Raw genomic sequence first — 24,682 nt, forward strand, 5'->3', positions numbered from 1 at the left:
AAATGTATATGGGAAATATTAACATAATAAATAAGCAAATATTTTAAAAACAAGTATATAAACATATACTATTTGGTTCTCAATTGGCTTAGCATTTCAGAACATTTTCATATTCCCCTTTGAACTTCTGAAATCAAATTCTAAACACTATTCCAGAAAAAAATCCATTCTGTTTGAGGTTTTATTGATATGAAAATTTCAAGTAACATTAGTTTAATATATCAAAGCAAAATAAATATCTTTATCATCATTCTGGTAAAAAAAATATGAGCACATTATGTTACAGAAGAGTAAATATAATCCTCTGCTGCAGTTACTCAAATTAAATTTTATTTTAGCATATTTTAGTATTGATCTGGTTTTGGTCATGCAAATGACTTTGTTAAGGAAAATGAAATTAAAATAGACCCATTGAAAATTCAGAAAACAACCGAATTATTATTGCATGAGGCAAATTACCTTTTCCATGGGTTACATCAACAGTCCATGTGCAATTCAGAGAATTTGGATAAAATTCTGGGTAACCAGGTGATAAGATTGTTCCACTTGGCCCTCTAACATCTCCTCCACACAATGCTGAAAATACAAAGAAATAAAGTATTGTCAGTCCTAATTAGAGAGGCATAGGTTAAACAAATCTCAATTCCTCTCTTGAAACAGGATGAGTTCCATTATCTTTGCTTAATCTACTTCCTGGTGATAAGAAGAGTATGGAAATACCTATTCCAATACTAGAAAATCATTTCATCCATTATAGCACTAGAGAAGAAAAATTGTGTTTAATAGTGTCTGAGAACTAGTACTGGCCCCTAGAGAACATAGCTCAAGATTCCACATTTGAGTTTGAAGTACATACTTATACTTTTCTAATTATGAGTAACATTTGCATGTATTGCAGTAAATTAAACATGAGTAATTAATTGTTCAGCAGCACCTCTTTTTAAACACTAAGAAAATGAATTGTTAATTACATAAAACAGTTTCTTATAGATTCCTAAAGGGATATGTGTCATTCTTCATAGGATTCCTTTTAAAACACTGAAGTTGTGCAAGTTCTGAAGCCTGCTTTTGTACCTCTGTATTTCTCTGAGAGATTTATGAACATAAAGGGATTTTTTTGTAAGTAAATATTTGAAAGTAATTATCCCAAGAAATTTTAAAAATAAATGTTTATGAACTGATATCAAAGAAATGAAAATTTGAGAACAAATCACACCTTATAATGTCTTATACTGCATTCAACAGTCATCAGAGTTAATGTTAACTCATTTTATCAAAATGCTCATTTTATCAATGTTCAAAATTAGAAGAGACAAAGATACAGCCTAGTAAGAATTTATTATCTAGTGGGAGCAGAATAGTGTCAACTTTATATTCTGTTCTAATTAGAAAGGCAATTCTCTTAGGCACAGACAAGAGGAATAAGAACTGTGAATTCAACATGTGACCCTTCTAATTTGAAAATTTCCCAACTTCCCCAGGATACCAGAATGAATTTTGGCCTTGTTTTCTTTCATGACTTTTTCCAGCCATCAATGCTGAGTATGTGACAACTCAGGCAATCTGGTATGTATCTGGTATATATCCAGATTTACCTGACTAGAAATGCTAAGTCTGCAGTTTCTAGAAGTGTTTATGCATTCAGGATTGGACTTTATGTATTTATACAAAATTTGAAATGGCTTCTTCCCTTGTTTCTTCTTTTACTCTATTGAGGTCTTACTGAGTATCTCTTTTAGAGTTGTCTAACAGGCTGATTCACTAAGACCAAGACAAGCTCATGCCTACAATATACTTTTTATCCAACCATTATAAAAGTTGCATGATTTGATAAAATAGGCCCCTATTTAGAGCCAGCATCGTCCTCCATTAATTAATTCTATTGGATTTCTAAATTTCCTTTCAATTTTTTAGAAAGCATACTATACTTTTATGATCTATGTAAGAGCTAGATGTACCATGTCTTGTTGATAATGCTAGTGTTAAATTGAATTATTATTTTCCTTGTAATTCATTTTATTTTTTTGACAGAAGATTGCTTATTTCTATTATGTTATATTACATATGTCCACTTATTTCAAATATGCTATATTTTACTTCTTCCATCCTAAGAACCAGAACCCCCATGCAACAACAACAAAAAAATCAATAATACATCATGATATGACTTTGTTGAGTAAAACTGTGATAAGTAAAAATGCTTTACTGATTAAAATCTAAAACCTCTATCTGTAAGGGTTATCTCATACAGCTATATTAAAACTTCTCAGTGAACAGGAGAAAAATTAAGAATTCAATTAGGATTAAAAAACACAAAGTAACACAAAAGAGAAATGAAAACCTTTAAAAGTATGTTACATATGTGCTCCTGTAGGAGTGTGTGTTTGTAATTCTGACTAATTCTTAAGGGACTTAAAGGAAAGCTCTTCTGTACTTCTGTATTGTTTTAAATTGTTATTTCATCAAAAATCTTATTCTCTGTAGTTGGAGGGATTCTTGGGAATTTTCTTTCTGCAAGCTGCACCTATAAACCTCCATATAAAGTGGGAAGTCAAAGAAACACAAACAGTTTATGTCATAAACATGTAGGCACTTTAAAAATTTAGGGGGAAGGATCAACAACTAACATATTAGTAACATTGAAACTGTTACTTTGATTTTAATCCAATGGCAAAATATAGAATGTCTTATTTATGACACAGTTGAGGTTTCTGTTATTTAAAAATAAGTAGTACTGGGCTATGGGTGTGGCTCAAGCGATAGCACGCTCGCCTGGCATGCATGGGGCTCTGGGTTCGATCCTCAGCACCACATAAAAATAAAATAAAGATGTTGTGTCCACCAAAATCTAAAAAATAAATATTAAAAAATTCCCTCTCTCTCTCTCTCTCTCTCTCTCTCAAAAAAAAAAAAAAAAAACATAAGTAGTACTGCATGCAGATCTTGAAGACAAAGAATTTCATAAAAAGTAGTGGAGAAAGAGCACGGTTTAAGTCTCTTTGAGAGATGAAACTAAAAATATGAAAATATATAAGCTTTATTTACATCTAATAAAGAGGATAAAATTTATATATAATAACATTTAGGATAACAAGCTAATTCTTAGCAGAAACAACAACAAACACTTATACTGAACTTATGTTGCAGACTTTATTTATATTAATTCAATTAACCTTTACAACAACTGCCGGGTTTCTGTTCTCCAGACTAAAAGGCTCAGGGGTCACTCCAGCTAAACTGGGCTAACTGGGCTGCACAAAATAACCACACAAGAGACACAAATACCTTTTTCATTGGGGTCGAAGTGATGGCTCCTCTGATCTTAAGGGTCCACAGGAAGAGAGAGAGCAACAGCAAGTGCTGACCCCTTTTAATGAGAAGCTATTCAAATAAGGCAAGGGGTCAGGTTTCAGGGGGCTGAGTCTATCTTCATGATGTCCACTGTCAGCAGGTTGACTGACATCTGGGTAGGCCACATCCAAGGGCACAGTAAGAGAAGGGGACACACACAAGGCACTTCCATGGAAGATTCTACTCTAAACAGGGCAAGGGGTTATATTATAAAACAACAGGTGAGCGTAGCTCCATCCATGGGTCTGTAGGAAAACACAACCCTGGAAGGAAGACACAGTCACTGGAACCCTGGAAGAGCAGGGCAGCCTAGCAGCATGGGTGCCTGATGCCACATCGCCCAGCAGGGAAGTTAACTCAGTCACAGGCGAGGTTTGTCTCCCACAAGCAACCCTATATGAAATATACTATAATTTTTTAGAGCTTACTGATGAAAAGGCTAGTACAGAAAGAACGCAAGCAGTCTTCTTCCATTTTGCATGATTTTAAGCACTCTTGAATCAGTGTTGATTTTTTCCCCACATTTTGAGTTATATTTTTGAACAAAAATATATAAAATAAAAACTTATAATGTCTTTCATTCATTTGATATTATAGCATATCTCCTCTTAAGTGATCTATATTCAAAAGTATCATTAGCTTTCTCATAGATTTATTTATTCCTTTTATCTTCAACCTTGTTTTAAGCATATATACTGACCTAATATGTCTGTATTCTTGTCTGCATTCTTTAATTAATCTGTCTCTTCTAAATTCTTATTTGCCAATCACTTTGTGGGTGATTGAAACAGTTTTCCATAATCATTATCAGACTCATCTTTTTAATCAACCCTCAAAAATGAAAAATTCTTCATCTTTCTAAATGATATCATTTCACATTGCAAATGTTTGGAATTGCATTTGCTTTATAAGATTTTCATTTTGATCAATTACAAGAGATTAACATGTAAAGTGATAAAATGCACTATGATAAAATCTAATATTATTAAGCCTGTTTGAGTTAGATTTATTTTATTTTATAAGTGGTTAATTCATGACTGACTGTTCTTTCTTACAGGTAATGTTTGCTTCTCTAAAAGCTGCCACTCCTATCCTAAAAATAAAAAGTGTAAGAGGAAATTCATAGTTTATTAGAGAGACATAAAATATTAAGTAAGAAATATATGCTTTTATTTTCAGATAGAGAAACTCAAATATATTATTAAATAATAGTGGTGCTGAGAATTTATGCAACTATTTGCATATCAAGCATCTAACCTCAACTCATGACTACTTCATGTCCCCTATGCTTAAAAAATAGTTGATTTTAGTTTAAGTTGGTTAAAAATCATTAGGCAATTATTTTGTAAAACTCACAAACATGTAAAAAATGAGTACAATTCACCCTTGTTCAGTTATACCCAGAGAGAAATGGGAACATAAAAGAGAAGGACAGATCAAGATGGAAGTTCAAAATAACATGACATGGTCTTTCAGAAAAAGATGCACTGTAAGAATTCAGGACAGAAACAGAATTGGAAAGAATCCACATGGTTAAGTATCCTAAATTATGATAAAGTAATTTAAGATTACTTTAAGATTAGTAATATTACTTACTCTAATCACTAATTAGTTATGAATGACTAATTAAAGACTAGTAAGTTGAACTTTTGTTTCCAAACCAAAAAAAGTCATTAAGTATTTTTGACATGAAGTATGACATGAAGTGTAACATGAAGTAATCTTATTGTAAAAGATATAAGTTAGATTGAAAAGGTTAGAAATTGAAGCCTGGCACTGTGGTGTATGCCTGTAATCCCAGTGGTTTGGGAGGCTAACCAGGAGGATCACGAGTTCAAAGCAAGTCTTAGCAATTTAGCAAGACCTTGTCTCTAAATAAAATATTAAAAGTCCTGGGGATGTGTCTCAGTGGTTAAGTGCCCCTGTGTTCAATCCCATGGTACCAAAAGAAAAGAAAAAAAAAAAAGAAAGAAAGGTCAGATACTAAATTGAAAGTTGATTGCAGTTACACTGGCAAGAGACGATGAGGATTGGTGTTGTTTCTGTGAAACACAAATATATCTGCTTTTATTATCTATAAAATTTAAGTGTGCCAGTATAGTTGAACATGATTTTTTAATCATCTCATTTCTTTTGATATTATTACCTCCATACTTTTCTCTCTTGGTGAATATTACTTTCTCATGCCAATCATGTAGTTTTTTCAGGGAATGGCAATCATAGTACCATTATGCCACTTTTTTTGTCTCAGCCACAGGGATGGATGAGCACATTACCTGGACAAATTCAATGAAATTAGATCTTTCCCCATTACCACAGTAACTAGATCAGGTATAGACCAATCAAATACGTTTTCTGGGATTTTCTAGTTGGAATAATAAAGAATTATTAATCTTTTCTAATTCAGCATGTATAAGTCTATGAACTATCATATTCTCTAAATACAGAAGAAAAAGCTTGTCTGCAATTAAAGAGAAAGATATGAATGATATGAAAAAGCCTAGGTAGAAGATGGAGAGATTCTTGAAAAGGTTTGAATCCATGCTTATAATGAGTTATGTGAAGTATGCTAATCTGCCTTTTCTAAATTTTGAATAGTTGGATAACAGTTTTTGCTTGTATTTTCAAAAATCAGAATTGAGTTTCTATCACAATCACAATAATGCTGACTAATACAAATGATATTGTATAAATATAGGGGAGGTGTGCTGATTATTATTTCAAACCCTGTTGTAAAAACAAATTGGCATGGGGCTGTTCCTAAAAATGTGATGGCACTGAATGTACCATAAATATTTAATTATGAGATGATAAGTGTGACTTTATAACTTGAAAAAGAAGAGGCATAGAAATTAGAAAGTCTGCTGTAAATAGAAATTATAGCTCTGAATTAATACACAAACTTATATTGGGGGTACTTTTGGCAAAGCAACTATGCAAACACTTCCCAATAATATTAATTTATATATATATATATATATATATATATATATATATATATACACACACACATATATACATACGTGTATATTATGTATATAATATTATAGTACACCTATAGTTCTAAATATTATATATACATATATGTATATATAATATTTCATCATCGGGTAAGTTTGGCTGATTATATTTTTCACATTTTATTAATAGGTTTGATAACAAAACTTCAAAATTCAAGATAATCTTTTAAAAATGTGAAATATTTCTAGTTTGTTAAGCCTCATATTTTTAAAGATTATACTGATTTATTTTGGTTTATAAATAGGCACATGTTGCATATCAAATTAGTTCTTACCATCACAGGTTGGGAGTGGATGACTCCACCAGTGGTTTTTTTCACATAGCAGGGGCTCTTCATGACTCAACCTGTATCCTGGATCACAACTAAATGAAACAGTAGATCCAATGGAGAAATCATGACCATAACGAAGGCCATGTACAGGTATGCCAGGGTCCAAACAAGAATATGTATTTACTGTAACACCTGAGAAACAAAGGGAATAAAACAGAGGTAAGTTTCATGAAATTTAGATTTACTGAAAATCATTCCTATTTTTTGAAGCAACTGTAAGTAATAATTTGTCACAAATTAATATATTCATAGCTTCATTTAAAAAATGAACAATTTTAATAACAAGTTTTATTTTTTTGTTTTGTTTTATTTTGCTAATTCTTACTAGTAATCAGATTTAGGTCATTAATATGTAAGAACTTGAAGAGGCATAATTATCCAAAACATTTTGTATTATTTTAAATTTATCTATATGTATATATGTGTGTGTATGCACAATGATAATTTTAGTGGTGAGCTTATTATAGTACATCTATAGTTCTAAATATTGTGCAAAATTTTTTCAGATTAGAGGCATTTTGAAATATATGAAATTATGAACAACAGTGCCATGTGTGTGTATGTGGTCCTGGAGGATTGAACCCAGAAGCACTTTACCAGTGAGCTACATTCCTGCCCATTTCTATTTTTTTTTTTAATTTTAATTTGAAAAATTCTCTCTAAATTTTGGAGACTGGACTTAAATTCATGATTCTCCAGTCTCAGCCTCCTGAGGATCTGGGGTTATAGTTAGCATCAGCCATCACACCTGTGCCAGTGACCTGCTAAGTAAAACAAAACAGTTCAACTGCTTTGGTGGGTACTTGTAGATGTGTTTACAACAGTCTGTAGTATTTTATTATGGAATCCCTGATGATCATTTTCCTCTTGATTTACAATGCCAACCTGAGATCATACCATGCTTTTCCCATAATAAGGCATGTTTTCTCAAAACTTGGCATTATTGACTTTCTGGACCAGACAATTCTTTATTATGGGTTGTCCTGTGCATGGTAATATCTTTAGAAATATGCCTATCCTCTAACTCTTAGAAGCCAGTAACACTTCTTCAATCATGATAACCAAAAATTTCTCTATCACATATTTCCTGTGATGCAAAAATGCCCCCAGCTGAGGACCACTGATAAAAGATATAATAAAAATTATCTTATTCTTCCTAAATGGGAGATTTAAACAATGAATAACTATTGTTTCTATGTTCCAAAAATACATAATTATTGTTTTCAAAATTGTGTAATTATATTAAGTAATCTTCACATGAGAAACATTTATTTGTATTAGTTACCCAATTTTAAGATGGAGCTAAACAAACTACAACAAAATATAAGTTTAATTTTAGAGGGGTGAATTTATCAAGCATGTTTATTTCATTTAAATGTTATTATTTTAATGAGACACTAAAACCTAACAGAGACAATTTTATCTTCAACACCACTACTTTTATCTGCTAGATTCCTCTTTTCAATATGACCATTATTGTTCTAGGCTTTTAAACCCTCATTGTCTATGATTCTTTCTCACTTTTCTTTCCTCCACAGAGTAATGTCTCTCACTGAAAAATCATACTGTCATTTTTTTTTACTTCCCTACATTATATAAGACCTTCAAATCTTCAAGTGTATAAAATAAATAATAATGTTTGGCCTTCTTTTCAGTAGTCTTTCAAATTAAGTCTATTTTACATTAAATAATGGACACACATATTCTTAAAACATGTCATTTTTTTTTTTTGCTTATACCCTACTGTAACAGTGGTCCCCAATTTCTGAGAATAGCCCTCATTGCTATAAGGCTTTTTTTTTTTTAATGTCCCCCCCCCTTACCCCTCCCTAACAAGATTAGGAAGACAGTGTTATCTTTTCTTCCCCTAGTTAGTTGCCATTGAACACACCCACTACTGGAAGGAGATGCCTACTGAGGATTGGGAAGTGAATATCTCCCAAATTAACAAGTGAATTTTAACATGCCCTGAGGGCGCCCTAGGACCCCCTTACCAGCACACTAGGAATGTAACCCTTGAAGAGTTCCTTTAAAACTCCCCAGTCCTTCCTGATGAGGAAAGTCACAGACTTTGGGACAGGAGTCCCCTGTGTTTCCCCTTTGCTAGCAAAATAATAAAAGTTCAGTTTCTTTTTTCTCAAAACTGGCATTAGTTGGCATTGGGGACAAGGACTGAGCTTTTGGTTACACTACTGTAAATGAGACCAAATTTTACAATATCATCTTTAAATTCAAGAGTCCCAGATTGGACTCTAATATTCTTAATTTCTGTTATTTTCCAATGGTTATTCTCTCTCTCTCTCTCTCTCTCTCTCTCTCTCTCTTTGGTACCAGGGATTGAACTCAAAGGTACTCAATCACTGAACCACACTCCCAGCACTATTTGGTATTTTATTTAGACACAGGGTCTCACTGAATTGCTTAGTGCCTCACCATTGCAGAGGCTTCCTTTGAACTCTCCATCCTCCTGCCTCAGCTTCCCGAGCAACTGGGATTATAGGTGCTAACCACTATGCCCAGCTCCAAATGGTTATTCACCATAAATCAAATAAGTCTGATTAGTTTTATGTTTACTTTCTCTTCCAGGAATACTTTCACTGTCCCCTTAAAGTGCACAATCTTCTCAGTCTTTTGCTATTGTTGTTGTAACTTGGGCTTAAACCCAGGAGTGCTCTACTATGAGCTACATCTCCATCACTTTTCTCAATTTTATTTTAAGACAGGTTCTCACTTAGTTGCCCAAAGTGACCTGGAACTTGTGATAATCCTGCTTCAGCATCCGCCCCCCCCTCCCCCCCACCAAGTAGTTGGGATTATAGGCCTAGGCCACCGATCCTGGCTTTCTCTTAGTCTTTATCACAGTTGCTTAGATTCCCTTTCCTTCTGGGACCTTCCTCTAGTGGGACTGATCGCATACAACTTTCCTTCATCTTAAAACTCCAATGTCAGTGAAATCTTATGAAATCATGAAAATGCAGGTAAAAGAGGTAATATGTAATGTAAATTATAGTTAAACTACAGTAAAATTTTATTATTCAAAAGTGATTTTAATGGTTTCATGTTATCTGAGTAAAGGCCAGTGGGCAGTACATGCTTAATTATCCTCTTTCATTAACCAACTGAAGAATAAAGAGAAATTATGCATTTCTTTATATGCTTCTTACTGTGCTATGTGAATCTAGAAGTCATGGAATAAGTATAAGGAAACATTTTATAGTTGATTCACAAGCAAACAATTCAAGGCACGATTCATAGCAATGGAAATGTAGAATTGAGAAAACAAGAAAGATCATGATGAACACGTCAGTATAATTTACTAATAGTCATTCCTTAAAATTACAACATAATTGAAAGATTCTTATATTTTGACAGTAAACATAATTTTTAGAAGTTTATGTTGGCATTACAGTAAAAGATATTAACATTTTCTCATTTTTCTTATTATTGTATAGAATTTTACTTTAAAAAGTCAAAACAGACTTTCTGCCTATTTTTCCTATATAATAAAAATATTTGAATATTTTAAGTTGTGCTTTCTTTTTTCCCTTCCCCATATTTATTGTTCATAATCAATTGTTATTTAAATTGTACATTATTTACAACTATACCAACTCCTTTTTAATTTGTTCTTTTGGGTTATACATGACAGTAGAATATATTTGGACATATCATGTGTACATAGAGTATAACTTCTTATTCTTGTGGTAAGTGTACCATTTTACATAAGTGAAAAAGATATATATATATATATATATATATATATATATATATATATATCTACACATGAATGTAAAATATGTCTTTAAAGATGGATGTCTGAGTCTATGGGTTTGTTCTACATCCATTTATAATTTATATGCATTTTATAATATTTAGATATTGAAGGACAGTTTATGTAATTGCCCCTTAGCATCCATGGGGAATTGGTTTCAGGACTACTGCTGAATTAGTATTTGTATTTCAAGCAATACAACATAAAACACAGAAGTGCTTTTTCTTCAGAGAGAAAAATGACTAAAACAAAAAAGGGGATTATGCTCTTACAGTCTATAGTATGTAATTGTTGTTATATTAATATGTATTGAATACCATAAATAATCATTTCTTTTTGGTACAGTTTTCTCAATCTCCTTGTTTTGAAAGAAATATACAATGGGATTGAAAGGGCTTTGGGAAAGAACATACAGTGGAGACCTGGAGTGCAAGCAGTGGTGGCTTTTGCAAGAAATCCCTTTCATAGGGTTTTGGTCCATTTATTGAAATCAAATTCTACTTAATACATTTAATTTTTAAAATTAAATAGTTCACTAACTAAATGCCAAATATTTTTAAATTTTTGATTAATAATCAACTAATTTTGAGCTTTGTGAATGGTTCATTCGAAACAAAAAGCCCAGTTACTTCATCTAGAGAAAAAAAAAATGGTGTCAGAGAAAAAGGTTTATGTCTCCTTGATAACAAAGTATGTATAATTCTGGAAACTATTTCATAATATCAAATAAACCTCAAGACTAAAATAAGTAAAATGAGAGAATGTGATTTCTTATAAGCAAATTTAAATAGCAAGTTACCACCTCCCACCAGATTCAACAAAAAAATATAAAATGTCTCTCATTAGCTTCAACCTCCCTTAGCTCTCAGCCTCCACTTTGCCTTCTAAACCAATAACCTTTGCCTTGTAAACCAATAACCCTCATATTACCAAAAACCTGCAAGTGGTTCAAACTTATTGACAAAAGGAATGAATTTCAGCTTGACTTCTGATTTTTAATTTCTTGTTTCATTTTTATAGGAAAAACATAAAAGCATCATTTACTTAGAACTTACTGCATGTTAGCCATCCTGCTCAAAAATTCACATGTATGGTTTCATTTACTCCTTAAAATAGATCTGTGCCTGATACTACACTGACGCATCCACATCAATGTTTATAGAGCTCAATTCACAATAGCTAAGGTATGGAACCAACCTAGGTACTCTTCAACAGATGAATGGATAAAGAAAATGTGGTATATACACACAATGGAATATTATTCAGCCATAACAAAGAATGCAATTATGGAAATTGCTACTAAATGGATGGAACTGGAGGCTATCATGCTAAGTGAAATAAGTCCATTCCCAAAAAATCAAGGCTGAATGTTTTCTCTGATATGTGGATGCTAACACATAATAAGGGAGAGATGGAAAAGAGGAGTTCACTGGATTAAATAAAGGGAATGAAAGGAGGAATTGGAATAGGAAAGACAGCAGAATGAATTGGACACACCCTCCTATGTTTATATAAGAAGACGTGACCAGTGAAACTCCATACCACATACAACCGCAGGAATGGGATCCTAACTAGAATAAGTTATACTCCACATATGTGTAATATGTCAAAATACACTCTACTGTCATGTATATCTTAAAAGAACAAATAAAACAAAAAAGAAAGAAAGAAAATAGGCCTGTGCCTGACACACAACAGAGACCACATACCTTGGGTGAGGTGGGATTACATTTAATTTGGTGGGCATAGGATACAGCAGTGAACTAAATGAAAATATGGGTGTATACTGATATCCATTAATTGCTAGCAAAAATTAATTTTGAAATAAACTTTAAAAATTGACTATGTCAGTGTTAATAAGTAAATGTTAAACATATTAATTCAAGATCTTGATATACAGATGTCTTATAGTAACTCTCTCAAATGTGTTCATGTATCCATTTATCAAAATACTTTCATGCAAAGGAATATGATAATTCATTTCATGATAAAAATGTGTGCATATGTGAGTTTAGGTATGGGTGTATAATATATATATATATATATATATATATATATATATATATATATATATATATGCAATACAGCCACAAAGGTAAAAATTTTCAAGATGTTTATAAATAAAAGCAGAAATTTTTTTTTTCCTATGTAAATTCCTGAGTTATAAAAACATTTATAAAAGGTGCTGGGGTTGTGGCTCAGTGGTAGAGCATTTGCCTCACAAGTGTGAGGCACTGGGTTTAATCCTCAGCACCACATAAAAATAAATAAATAGAATAAAGGTATTGTGTCCACTAAAAATATTTTTTTAAAAAACCCTTTAAATAAGACATAGTTTAGATTTTTTAAGCAGAAGTATGAGCTTTTAATTGAGATTATTGTGAATTGATTCCAAAACTCTGAATTACAGCTTGTTTTAATATAGTGTTTGACGAGTTATGTTAATTATATTCCTATTCATATATATTTTACTTTTCAATGTCAGTATAATTTTTAGTCTTTTATCCAAATGAAATTTTATATTTAAAATGGAAAATATGTGAATCATATGAGAAAAAATTTTAAAACTTGAATTTGTGAAGTAAATGTTAAAAGACACTTATTGCCTATTGTCTGCTTTTTAAAATCAAACATAAATAATTAGTACATGAATTTATTTTAAACTAATTGTTTGATACTTCTACCATTTCCTTAGTATTTACTTTGGTAGTAACATTAGATAGATATTATCGGAAAATCCATTGCAGAATTTACTAAAGCATATATTTTATAAAGCAATAGCATTCTCATAGCTCAAGAAAATCTTTGATTTTAAAAAATAATTAGAGCTACCAGTTCTATTAATAACACAATGATAATACAAAATACAAGGCAAGCAGAATAGAGAAATCAAAAAATATTTTGTAATTACTCACTTTCATAATGAATCTTGAAACCATTATTAGAACGACTGTTGTCTGTTGTAAAGAGTAGGTATATGAAATTACTGCTACTGAATAGGAACTGGGGCACCTGTGTGCCATTGTAAGATCCAAGCAAGGGTGAGAGAAGATTTGGTCCGTCATGAACTTCCAGAACATCATAATTCAGTTCAGTCTGAAATCTAAGGTTAAGAAACATATGAAAATATATTAGAATAATGCTATGTAGGAAAATAATGCTTTAAATTGTTATTTAAATTTCTACTTGAGATTTTTAGCATATTTATAATTTTCATTAGGTTCTCTAATATTTAAGTTCATACTTGTCCTTTTAAATTACCAAAGTTATAAACTCATTCTTATAGAAAGTGATCATTAAAATCATATATGTACATGCTTGTTCATAAAGTAAACATTTTCAAATGTTATGGATCATCGCCAATAAATAAACAGACTATTCACCAACTAAGTATATTTCTTGAATCACTTCTAGTTGCTGTAATAATTTATATGGAAAAAATGTGATTCATATTATTTTTGAATCAGAAAATCAGATTTTCATCTTAATATATAAATTTGAATTCTAAAATTTGCTTTATATATTTTTGGACAAATTTTTCTTGGCAATTAAAATTCATATATAGTTTGTATTTGAAAATAATATTTTTCATCATAAGTAGATAACAATAGATAGCAGTTCTACATATAAATTAATAACTAATGATGATGTATTTGATATTTACTAAGTACCAGAAACTGCTAAGTTTACCTGTATAAATTTGTTAAATAATCCCACTAAACCTATAAAGTAACTTCTTTTATTATACCTACTCTACAGGTAAGGAAACTGAAGTATTTAGAATTTAAAACCATATCAGATTTTCTTAAATTATAGAGGCCTTAACATCATTTGACTCTAACAACTAGGCTATGCTAGTGCTTTTATGGTTAGGTTTTTATTACTTCTGTTGCTGATTTCAGCTTTTTAAAAGATACAATTATTTTGTAAATGCAACAAATACAGAGCCAATAAATACAGAACAAAATATATACATATATATGTACATTTTGTATCAGATAATTATATTCTCATGCACTCATGAAAAGCTGAACATCTAATTGCTTTTCCCATGCTGACCCAGAAACCCAGGAAATTCTTTTGTAACTTCTACCAAGATTTTTCTACACATCTTCAGTTTCAGCTTCAATATGTTGACAGGAAGACCTTCTCTGGCCTCACAATGTAGGCTAGTTCTTCTACTATTCTGCATAATTTGCTATGTTCTTTGTGATACTTATCACTGTTGTGTTTGCTAGTTTGACAACTGTCTTTCTTAAAACTCTATAAGCTGAAGTCAGGCATGTCTGTTTTTGTCAATGCTTTGTATATAGTAAACATTCAATAAATGTTTATTGGATAAATGAAAGAACAAATATATTTTAACAACAAAATGTCTTTTCTTTAGAATAGTTACCAATTTACAAAAATAAGTGTTCAACATAATTGAATGTTTTAGTGTTACCCATATATTTTCACACATTTAGAATGTATCTTCCAATATAAATAAATAAATAAAATGTATCTTCCAATATATTTTCAGTGTTATTCTTCTAGTATCTCCAGCACACTTTCAAGAATATTTCAGAGAATAACTAACTATCATATTTATCAGAATTTTTCAGCATATAAGATTAAACCACGTTATTCCTTAAAAAAAACAAAAACCCTCAAGTTTAGGCAAAACAAATGCCTAAAACTCTTATTTCATTATATCATATCAATCTCTGATATTGTTACAAAAAGACAAAAGAGTGGTCAAAATTAAATATATAATTTAATGCCATTTAAGGAGTAACAGTCTGAATGTTTTTTAATTTCTATCCCATTACATCCTGTTGAGCAAAATACTTGGTAAAATGTTGTGAATTTTATACATTTGTCTTACTTCTAATATTTCAACCTTGAATATATTGCATCTATAATAATAATGTAGAGAAAGAAAAACACAAAACATACTAAGTACTTTAAGAAAACAATCAGGCAATTAGGCATTGTGAATTCCTAATATAGTTGCTTTGTAGTCCATCTATCATGAATATTGAAATTGGAATTTCACTTTGATTGCTAGTGAGCTAACAACAACCAAATTAAAATACACAGAAGAGTCAGGGATTACTTGGAATTGAGACATAAAGAGACTTAATTCTTAATAGAGTAGCAACATTAACTGATAATATAGAGAACATTGTTCAGTAGCAGTGAATCTTTAAAAAGAAAATCATTACAGATTTGCTCTAAGGAAAAATATAACATGCAAAATGGGATAGGGTAACACAATAAATTTCACTCATTTGTGTGTATTAAAATGGTTGTATAAATTTCTCATGAATGGCCTCATTCTACCGTTCCTTTATTACATTAAATATTGGTTATAATGAACAAATAATATAGAATCACTAGATGAGTTTAAAAATGATATGGGACCTAATCTTACTCATGCATTGTTGTCCATAAAAAAAAAAAAAAACATTCTTGATATAATTCAAACCCATTCTGGTCAAATTAAAATAATCCTCATTAACTTAAATATTGGAAAAAAAAAACCCTCAGGGACACTGATACTGATAAGATTTTTATTTAGTCAGGGAGCTGAAGATAGGAAAAGAAAGACATACTTTGGATGATTGATTGTAAAATGAGTTTGTCTTACTGAGTTAGGAGCTGCCAGATAGTGAAAAAAGTTAGGAACTGTGAGAGGAGGTAAAAATAAAAATTATTCTACATATCGAAGAATAAGACATTAAACTTTTGGATGTATTAAAAACAGGTAAACCTTTTGAAAACCATATATTTGTTGGTATTATTGTTATTTTGTTTTGTATTTTATAGAAATCACATTTCTTAAGATCCCATTGATTTATTCTGCTTAAGAGAATCTCAAGGAGACAACTAATTACTAATATATCTGTAAATAAAATCTTCAAGTTTTTTTTCTGTAGATTAATTCTAGTCAATTTCTGTGTTTGAGAAAAATTGCACAATAATTACAAAATAGCTATTCCACCATCTTAATTATATTATTTGAGCTTTCAAAATGTATTTTCAACCAAGTCAATTTAAGTTATTCATGAATTTTACAATAAATATAATTCATTACTTGGAACCAAATTGCACGAAAATATCTTAGAATGAAAGAAAATATTAAAAAGTTTAGCTGGTGTCCTGGTGCAGGCCCATAATACCAGCAGCACCCAAGGCTGACGCAAGAGGATGGCAAATTCAAAGCCAGCCTCAGCAACTTAGTGAGGCAATTAGCAACTCAGTGAGACCCTGACACTAAATAAAATACAAAAAAGGGCTGGGGATGTTGCTCAGTACTGAAGCACTCCTAAGTTCAACTCTCAGTACTAAAAAATAAAAATAAAAAAATAAGAAATAAATAAAGTCTTTGTGTTCCTACAAGAACTTAGACAGAAATCAGAGGAGAATCTGGTTTTTCAAGAGCCCAGTATGTGTCAAACACTTCTAAATAATATCCTGCTTCTCAAAATAGTCTTTAGACAAATGAAGCACCAAACCATTATAGGATCAATATACAAGGAAGTGGTTTGTGTGTATGTGAGTGTGTGTGTGTCTACTTTCCAAGTGATTTTTTTTTCACTAAACTAATGGTTAAAATGCATTTATTTTTTAACTTAGTGAAGTTCCTTGAATATCCCTTTGCTACTGAATTACTCCTACCATGTGATGGGTGGGTAATACAAGTATAATCTCATAGCAATCAATTTTTCTACAAAGCACATGAAGTATGGAGAACATTCAAGCAAAGCCTCAAATCCTTAAAAGGTCATTAGAAAAGAATAAATGGAAGAAAATAAATAATTTTTATTTCAGATAACTGCAAATCAAGAATCTTATAGTCCCCCCACCCCGGCTTAGAGGAGGGGTGGCTAATAGTGGGTTCAACCCTCAATAAGAACATTTCAGTTTAGACATGTAAGATTCTGGGGCTGAGGGAGTACCTTGGTGATAGAGTGATTGTTTAGCATATGTGAGACCATGGGTTCATTCGCCAGCACTATGGGAAGATTTGGAACAATTTTATTTATATAAAATATGAGTTAAAGAAAATATATTGATACGACTTGCTGTTTGTTCTAAAATATTGAAAATAGCATTGATTAATTTGTAAGGCATTCTAACCTGATTTTTCCAGCCAATTAACAAGGAATAGTTTCTTAAAGAATTGGTATCAAGGAAGTGAAGGGACTATGAGATATGTAATTTAATTGAGCTGGTAATTTAGGAATTGAGAAATGAGGCATGGTTGTTATTGTGCAAAAGTATTGAAAATTACTTTTCAATTTAGCTTTCTTGTTTCTGTTCTAATTAAAACGATTTGTGTCTTAATAAACATATAAGAATAAAATGGTGACAGAACAAAACATTCTTAGTAGCTATATTTATATAAGATAAATAAAGTTTTTGTCTAACTAGTGTAACATAAAAATGGATGGAAAGATTTCACTAGGAGGGTAAATTTGGGATGGTTTATGTTATATGTATTCACTTTTGACAATTCTAAAGTATCTAAACAAGATAAGCAAGTTGCCAGAAGGCTCATTGTATCCACCAATGATAGAAATACCTGGTAACAATTTTGGACAGAAAACACAGTGCCTTTGAACAGAAGTTCAAATTCAAAAGTTAAAGTATATATGCTCTGAACTGCAGGCTTCTCTTTGTAATCAAACTGCTTTTCAAGTGGGCAGTTCTAGGTAGCCTAGTTTGTGCTGAAAGAAGTAAGGAGTGTATTTATTTAATGATGATTAATCAGTTTCCTAAGCAAACAGGGGATGCTTCTGAATACAATAATGCACTTTGCATTTATTTTCTTTTAACTCATTTTCTAATCTTATGTTGTAGACTAATGCAGCATTAGAAAATTGAATATAAGAGGGCTGAGGTCGTGGCTCAGCAGTAGAGCGCTTGCCTAGGATGTGTGAGGCACTGGGTTTGATTCTCAACACCATATGTAAATAAATAAATAATTAAGGTCCTTCAACAACTAAAAACATTTTTTAAAAAATTTAAATATAAGAAAATGAAAATAAGATAATATTTTATAGTTATATCATCTTCAGTTATATCATTTTTATGATTTTTTATGGTTTTGTTCAATTGGAAGGTGAAGAAAGGATGAATATTTGGCATGTTTGGAAAGAAAGGTAAAATCCACTTCATTCCCTGACATAACCCAATTGGGTAGTCAGGGAAACTAATAGTTAAATTGTTCTGCATGAAAGTAACAGGTATTTTGTCATTTGCCCTGCTACATACTGGAGGCTGGCAGGAGAAAGGGGAAACAAGGGTTGAAGATCCTAAAGGCCAAAGAGACTGAATACAGAAAAGGATCTCGGATAAGATAGGGAACTGTGGCACTATATGCACTTACTAATGTGATTGGGACTATGAAGATAATTTAGGACAACAAAAGCTTGCTTACTTAATCTTAAATTATTCTGGATTGTGCAGTAATCCTCTTGGTTGCCCTTTATATTATGGTTTTTGTGAGAATGAAGGAAAATGATAAAAATAAGGAGCACAGTAACATTGAGAGAGGCCAGTAACTCTCAGGCTCTCACAAGAGGGATGATTCTGCCCAAAGGAATTAGAGCCAGAAGTAGAGTAGAAAACAAAACAAAACAAAGCAACAAAAACCACTAAGCCAGTGAGCACTGAGTGATATATGTTATGAACTATACAAACATAATGAAATGTGAAAGTCTTCAATTACATTTATATCCTATCTTCTGATATAAAACAATGACAAATCTAAAGTAGAAAATACTCAAACCATGTACTTGATATATATAGATTCATTTAAAATCACATTAATTATGATAGGTTGACAAATATGTTTATGCTTCAAATGTAATGCTCTAAGCTTTACAAATGAAAAATATGGACAAAATCTCTATTCTATTGTCTCAAATTATAATTTTTATGTTACTCAATAATATAATCAATAAAACCATGCTATATTGTACATTTAAAAGCAAACAGAATTCTCTACAATAAAGTAAGGTTAGTTAATTGAGTTCCTCACTCATGGAACAGCAATATTTGATAAAAATTTGATAATAAATAAATAATATGCATTTTAAGCTTTCTAAAATTATTATGGCAACAGAAACCATGTCAAACAATGAGCAAAGGATATGGTTTTGGGGGCTGGGAATATAGCTCAGTTGGTAGAGTGCTTGCCTCGCATGTACTAGGCCCTGGGTTTGATCCCCAGCACCACACACACACACACACACACACACACACACACAGTATATGGTTTTAAGATAAGACAAAATGAACCATGCTGAATTATTCCAATAAAAACTCTTTTAAAATATACAGGTCATTGTTATTGCATACATTGTGTCCTGTAAAATTTCTATCTTGGAATTTATATATTTTGTTAATTTAATTTAATTTTTTTTTTAGTGCTATGAACTCAAGGGTGCTTAACCACTGAGAAACTTCCCCAGCCTTTTTTATTTTTCATTTTGAGACAGGGTCTTGCTAAGTTGCTTAGGGCCTCACTAATTGCTGAGGATGGCCTTGAACTCACAATCCTCCTGTTTCAGCCTCCCAAATTGCAGGGATTACAGGTGTGTGCCACCATGCACAAGTCTATCTTTAAATATTAACCCACAGTAACTCAAGAATGTGACCATGGAAAAAGGCCCTTAAAGAGCTAATTAAGATAAAATAGGTCATAAGAGTAAAACTCTTTAATTCAATATTTATGACTGGCATCTTTATAAAAAGAGGAGATTAAGATACAGACATGCATAGAGAGATCATGTGAAGATGGACATAGAACACAGCTGTCTACAAGTTAAAGATAAAGGCCAGAAGAGATGATCTTTTTGACACTTTGATCTCAGAGTTCTAGCATTCAGAGTTGTAGGAAAGTAAATTTCTGGTTTTTGGGTCTCCTAGTCTGTAGTACTTTGTTATGGTATCCCTAGCAAACTAATACAGTCATAGTAAGGTGGTGAAGTTTATAGTAAGGTAGGACGATCCCATAAAATGCATAATACTTTATGCCAGTTCAAAAAAAATCTGTTTTTTTTCTTTCTATGCAAATGTTAACACTAGCATTGATGGATTAAATCAATGAAGGACTTCTTGAGTAAGGAAAGGGTCAAGTTATATTTGTAAAATCTAATCATCAGGTCATAATAAAGATATTCTGCACTATTTATATTCTTATCAAATGTATTCAATGCTTTAGGAAGTTTTTTTTTATTTGTTTAATTTTTTTAAAAAAGAGGTTAGGTGATGAGGTTAGTCAATAATACAATTGGGGATTTTGTACATAATTCTGTCTTGATTTTTGGACAGCGATCTAATAATGGAGCAGAAACATCATTCTTTTAATTTTTAAAATATCATAGTATTGCATGATAATGATTGATGAATATTAATTTTCCTAGGAGGAAACAAAGCCAACTTTTCAATCTTTTATACACACATATAATCTAGTCATTTTTTGGGAACATATATGACAGTGTGCATTAGTGTCTTAGACTGCAATATAGTATCAATTTGAATGCATTTTCACCAACTTTGCCTCTAGAAACCTAGCAAAGCAAAATTCATTGGCACTTCAAAATATAGAAAAACAAAACTCATCAAGCTAAAGGTCACATTTTCATCTGAGCACTGTGCATATACGTAAACTAAAAAAAGGTCGATCTTGCATACTTCAGTAGTAAAAATACAACATTAAACAAATAGAAAATTAACTTGAAAATAGCCTGAAAGGTTAAAAGGAGGCAAAGAGTCTGTAGCATGTAAGGCACAACAATTGACTAATACAATAAAATTATACATTGATTTGTTAAAGGAAAATAATACCAGCTATTCTTTTATATAATCTTTTCTTTAAAAGGTAAAAAAATATATATATATTTTCAGAGACCTTTCAAATGTAATTTTGATAGAGTGTCCAGGTTCAGCTTCAATAACCCACTCACAATTCAAAGAGTCTTTATAGTATCCTGGCCATCCCGGTGAGAGAATCACTCCACTTGGAGCTGAAAAATGGCCACCACATGGAGCTGAAAAATAAAATCAGAGAGCAGGAACAAAACTTTTATAATTAGTTGTAGAAATAATTTTTAATACCAATTCTAATTTTTAAATGAATTTCTATATATACACTTCTTAAATGCTAATTAGTACAATTTTGAAACTAAAGGTGAACTACTCAATTTGTTATTAAATGACTGTTTTCTGTTAAAAGATAATCTATTTAAAATATATGGCATAGTTATATTTCTTCGCATACGAAGTAGTAACGTGATCATCACCACGTGCAAAGTAGATCTTTATTTTATTTTTGGTGCTGGAAGTCAAACCCAGGGCCTTACCCATGCTATGCAGGTGCTCTGACTCTGAGCTACACATGTAGTCTCTTCAATCAATATCTTTTTGTATCTCCATTGTGTTCTTTATCTTTAAAGATTCATAAAACATAAATTGTTGACTTTAGTTTTTTTCTCTTTCATTAACTGATTTATGTAATCAAACACCCAGTAATTCAAACTATCTGCTAAGACATGGAGCTTTCATTTTCCATTATCACTACTGAAATTTAGGCCATCATCAATTCAATGCTTCTCCTTATTTCTCATTTATTAATTCATCTACTCCTTCAGTCCAGTTGACAGAAAAATACCATTCAAAGTATTGATCCATCATACTATTCCCTAGATATGTATTCCCCTTCTTAGACATATATTCCAGTCCCCTTTTATTTTTAACAACAAATTCAAATCCTTTGCTTATCTTTTCACATACTTTACCCTTCAATTTTTCCTAAATTCAAACACAATTGAAACCATAATGATAGTATTGTAGCTCCAGTAAGTGCTGATTTAAATCATTTAGTAGAAACACTATATTGTGGAGATGAGTAAACAATTTGCAAAAAGAACAAGTTGCCAAAATTCACAAAGCTTTACAGTCTCAAAAGTACTTTCTAGGTCAACTTTTGCAAAACAGGATCTCAAAGCTCCATATATTTAATTATTTCCTCTATCAGTAAATGAAGCCACCATCCATTGAGTGGCATAAACCAAAAAGCTAAGTATTCATTTTTCATATTTCTATTATGCTTATCATTTATTTTCAAATCCAATTAATCTCCAAGTTCACTCATTTTTCTATCTCTTTAGTTGCCATCTTAAATTATACTGGAATACAAAAATGCCTTCTTAACTGGTCCCTGAATCCTCACTAACTATTGACCATGCTCTAGCTAAAGTGACTTCTTATTGTTTAACCTCAAAATAACCATGCCCTTTTATGACTTCTTTCCAAGTTGACCAATAAAGTTCTCTCTGCCTGCTCTACCTGTTGCCTATTCTTTAGTATAGACTATGAATTTCTCCCCAGCTACATTACCTTGCTCCCATTTGCACCCCAGCTACATTAGCTTGCTCTACTTTCAAAAATTACACAGAGAAATATGGAAAAATTGTTAGAAATGTTGAGAATTACTCAGAAATAAAATGTATCAAATGTATATTATCTCAACTTTTCAACACTTTAGAGACTATACCAAATGATTCACCACTTCCCATTTTATGTTTTTATTTTCTTTACATATATCCATTTTTCAAATAACTTGATCTAGGGGCTGTTTGGGTGTGGCTCAGTGGTTCTATCTTCAGCACTACATAAAAAGATAAATAAACTAAAGGTATTGTGTTCATCTGCAACTAGAAAAAGATTAAAAACAAACAAACAACTTCATCTAAGCCAAATAAAATAGTAAATATTTATAAATTGACCTAATAATTAAGCATTACTAGAAAATGTTCCTTTAAGTATAATATTTTCTATGTGAAATTGCCAAAAGTTATAATTTGTATGAGATAGTGCATTCATAAAAGCTGTTTTTCTTAGTAGAATTTAATTTTATTTCCTAAAAAGCTTTCAAAGGAGTCCATTTTTAGAAAATATTTTCAATAATTATAGATGGACACAATACCTTTATTTTATTTATTTTTTTATGTGGTTCTGAGAATCAAACTCAATACCTCAAACGTGCAAGGCATGCACTCTACCACTGAGCAACAACCCCAGCCTGAGGAGTCCATTTCTTAAGGATTATTTATTCTTCCTCTTTATGGTAACTCATAATCATGTTTTCTGTAGGATTTCCATGTATTTCAAAATTAAATTATATGAATAATAGCCAATACATTATATTTTAAAAGACAGAGCTAAACTTTTTAGTAAGAGAAGACCCAAAAGTAATAAAGCATTTCTGACAGAAATCTTTTTTTTTTTTGTAATCAATTCATATTGTTCTAGAAAAGTATTTGTGTATTAAGTCTAATCATCATTAAATGAGGTAATTAATCATAAGATTAACAATTGGGTAATGAATCATAAAGGATTAAAAGTAAAGTATTGAGAGGCATTTTGATTGAACCCTTAGTCCAAAGTGTGAGGTAGACAAGATTAGAAGAGTTCTTTAAAATGAAGGAATAAATAAAATTAAAGCAACTATTTTCTGAAAGGACTTTTCTAAATGATGAACCTGCTCAACAGTGGATCCTACTTAACTTATGGCATTTTCTGAAGTAGCTTCTTTCTGTAACATATGAGGTTGGAACTCTCTGAAAGTATAATCCCAAAAGATGGAAGCAGACTCCCCAGAAAGTTAGATGCCTAAGGGAGACACACTTATATAGGTCAGTCAGAAAAAGCCTGCTGATCCAAGGAAGTATCAGGCACATGATGGGAAATGCTGTATTTGGAGAAGCTATAGTGGAGCAAGAGCAGAAAAGCCTGGAGGGGACAAAGTGTAGGGGAAAAAAAAGGAGGGACCAACTGGAGAGAAAACACAAAACAGCTGCAGATCCTGTCCAAAGTGGAAGGCAGTATACTATATAGAAAAATTGAAATGAAGTTTGAAACAAAGGACTAATAATACTACACATTTTACTTGTAAAGAGACACCAACTGCAATATGAATAGTAATACAAACAGAAAGACTAACTTTATTGCCCAAACCTTACAATACAAAATATGCACATGTTCCTTAAATCATTTAATACTTTTCTTTAATAGATTCACTTTCATTTTGTCTTACATGATATATCTTGATTCTCCCTAAGTAAAATCATACATAAAATCATAAGTTTTATGTAGTAGCATTATTTTTTTCCCAGAATAATTGAAAATAAATTGTAACTATTGAAATTTAA

The 24,682-nt window shown here is 31.3% G+C and overlaps 1 protein-coding gene across 3 annotated transcripts in view; it reads right to left on the reverse strand.

The window, feature by feature from the left end:
• The window catches only part of Csmd3 (CUB and Sushi multiple domains 3), a 1,108,856-nt gene that overhangs the window by 378,981 nt on the left and 705,193 nt on the right, over positions 1–24,682 (reverse strand). For all 3 annotated transcript variants that reach the window (XM_076835404.2, XM_076835403.2, XM_076835402.2), the window contains 4 exons: positions 21,382–21,520; positions 13,391–13,578; positions 6,647–6,835; positions 460–576 (listed from right to left, as the gene is read on the reverse strand). In XM_076835404.2, the coding sequence (XP_076691519.2) occupies positions 460–576; positions 6,647–6,835; positions 13,391–13,578; positions 21,382–21,520 (633 nt within the window). The remainder of the gene's footprint in view (positions 1–459; positions 577–6,646; positions 6,836–13,390; positions 13,579–21,381; positions 21,521–24,682) is intronic.

This window comes from Callospermophilus lateralis, chromosome 16 (genome assembly GCF_048772815.1).
Source record: "Callospermophilus lateralis isolate mCalLat2 chromosome 16, mCalLat2.hap1, whole genome shotgun sequence".
Lineage (NCBI taxonomy): Eukaryota > Metazoa > Chordata > Mammalia > Rodentia > Sciuridae > Callospermophilus > Callospermophilus lateralis.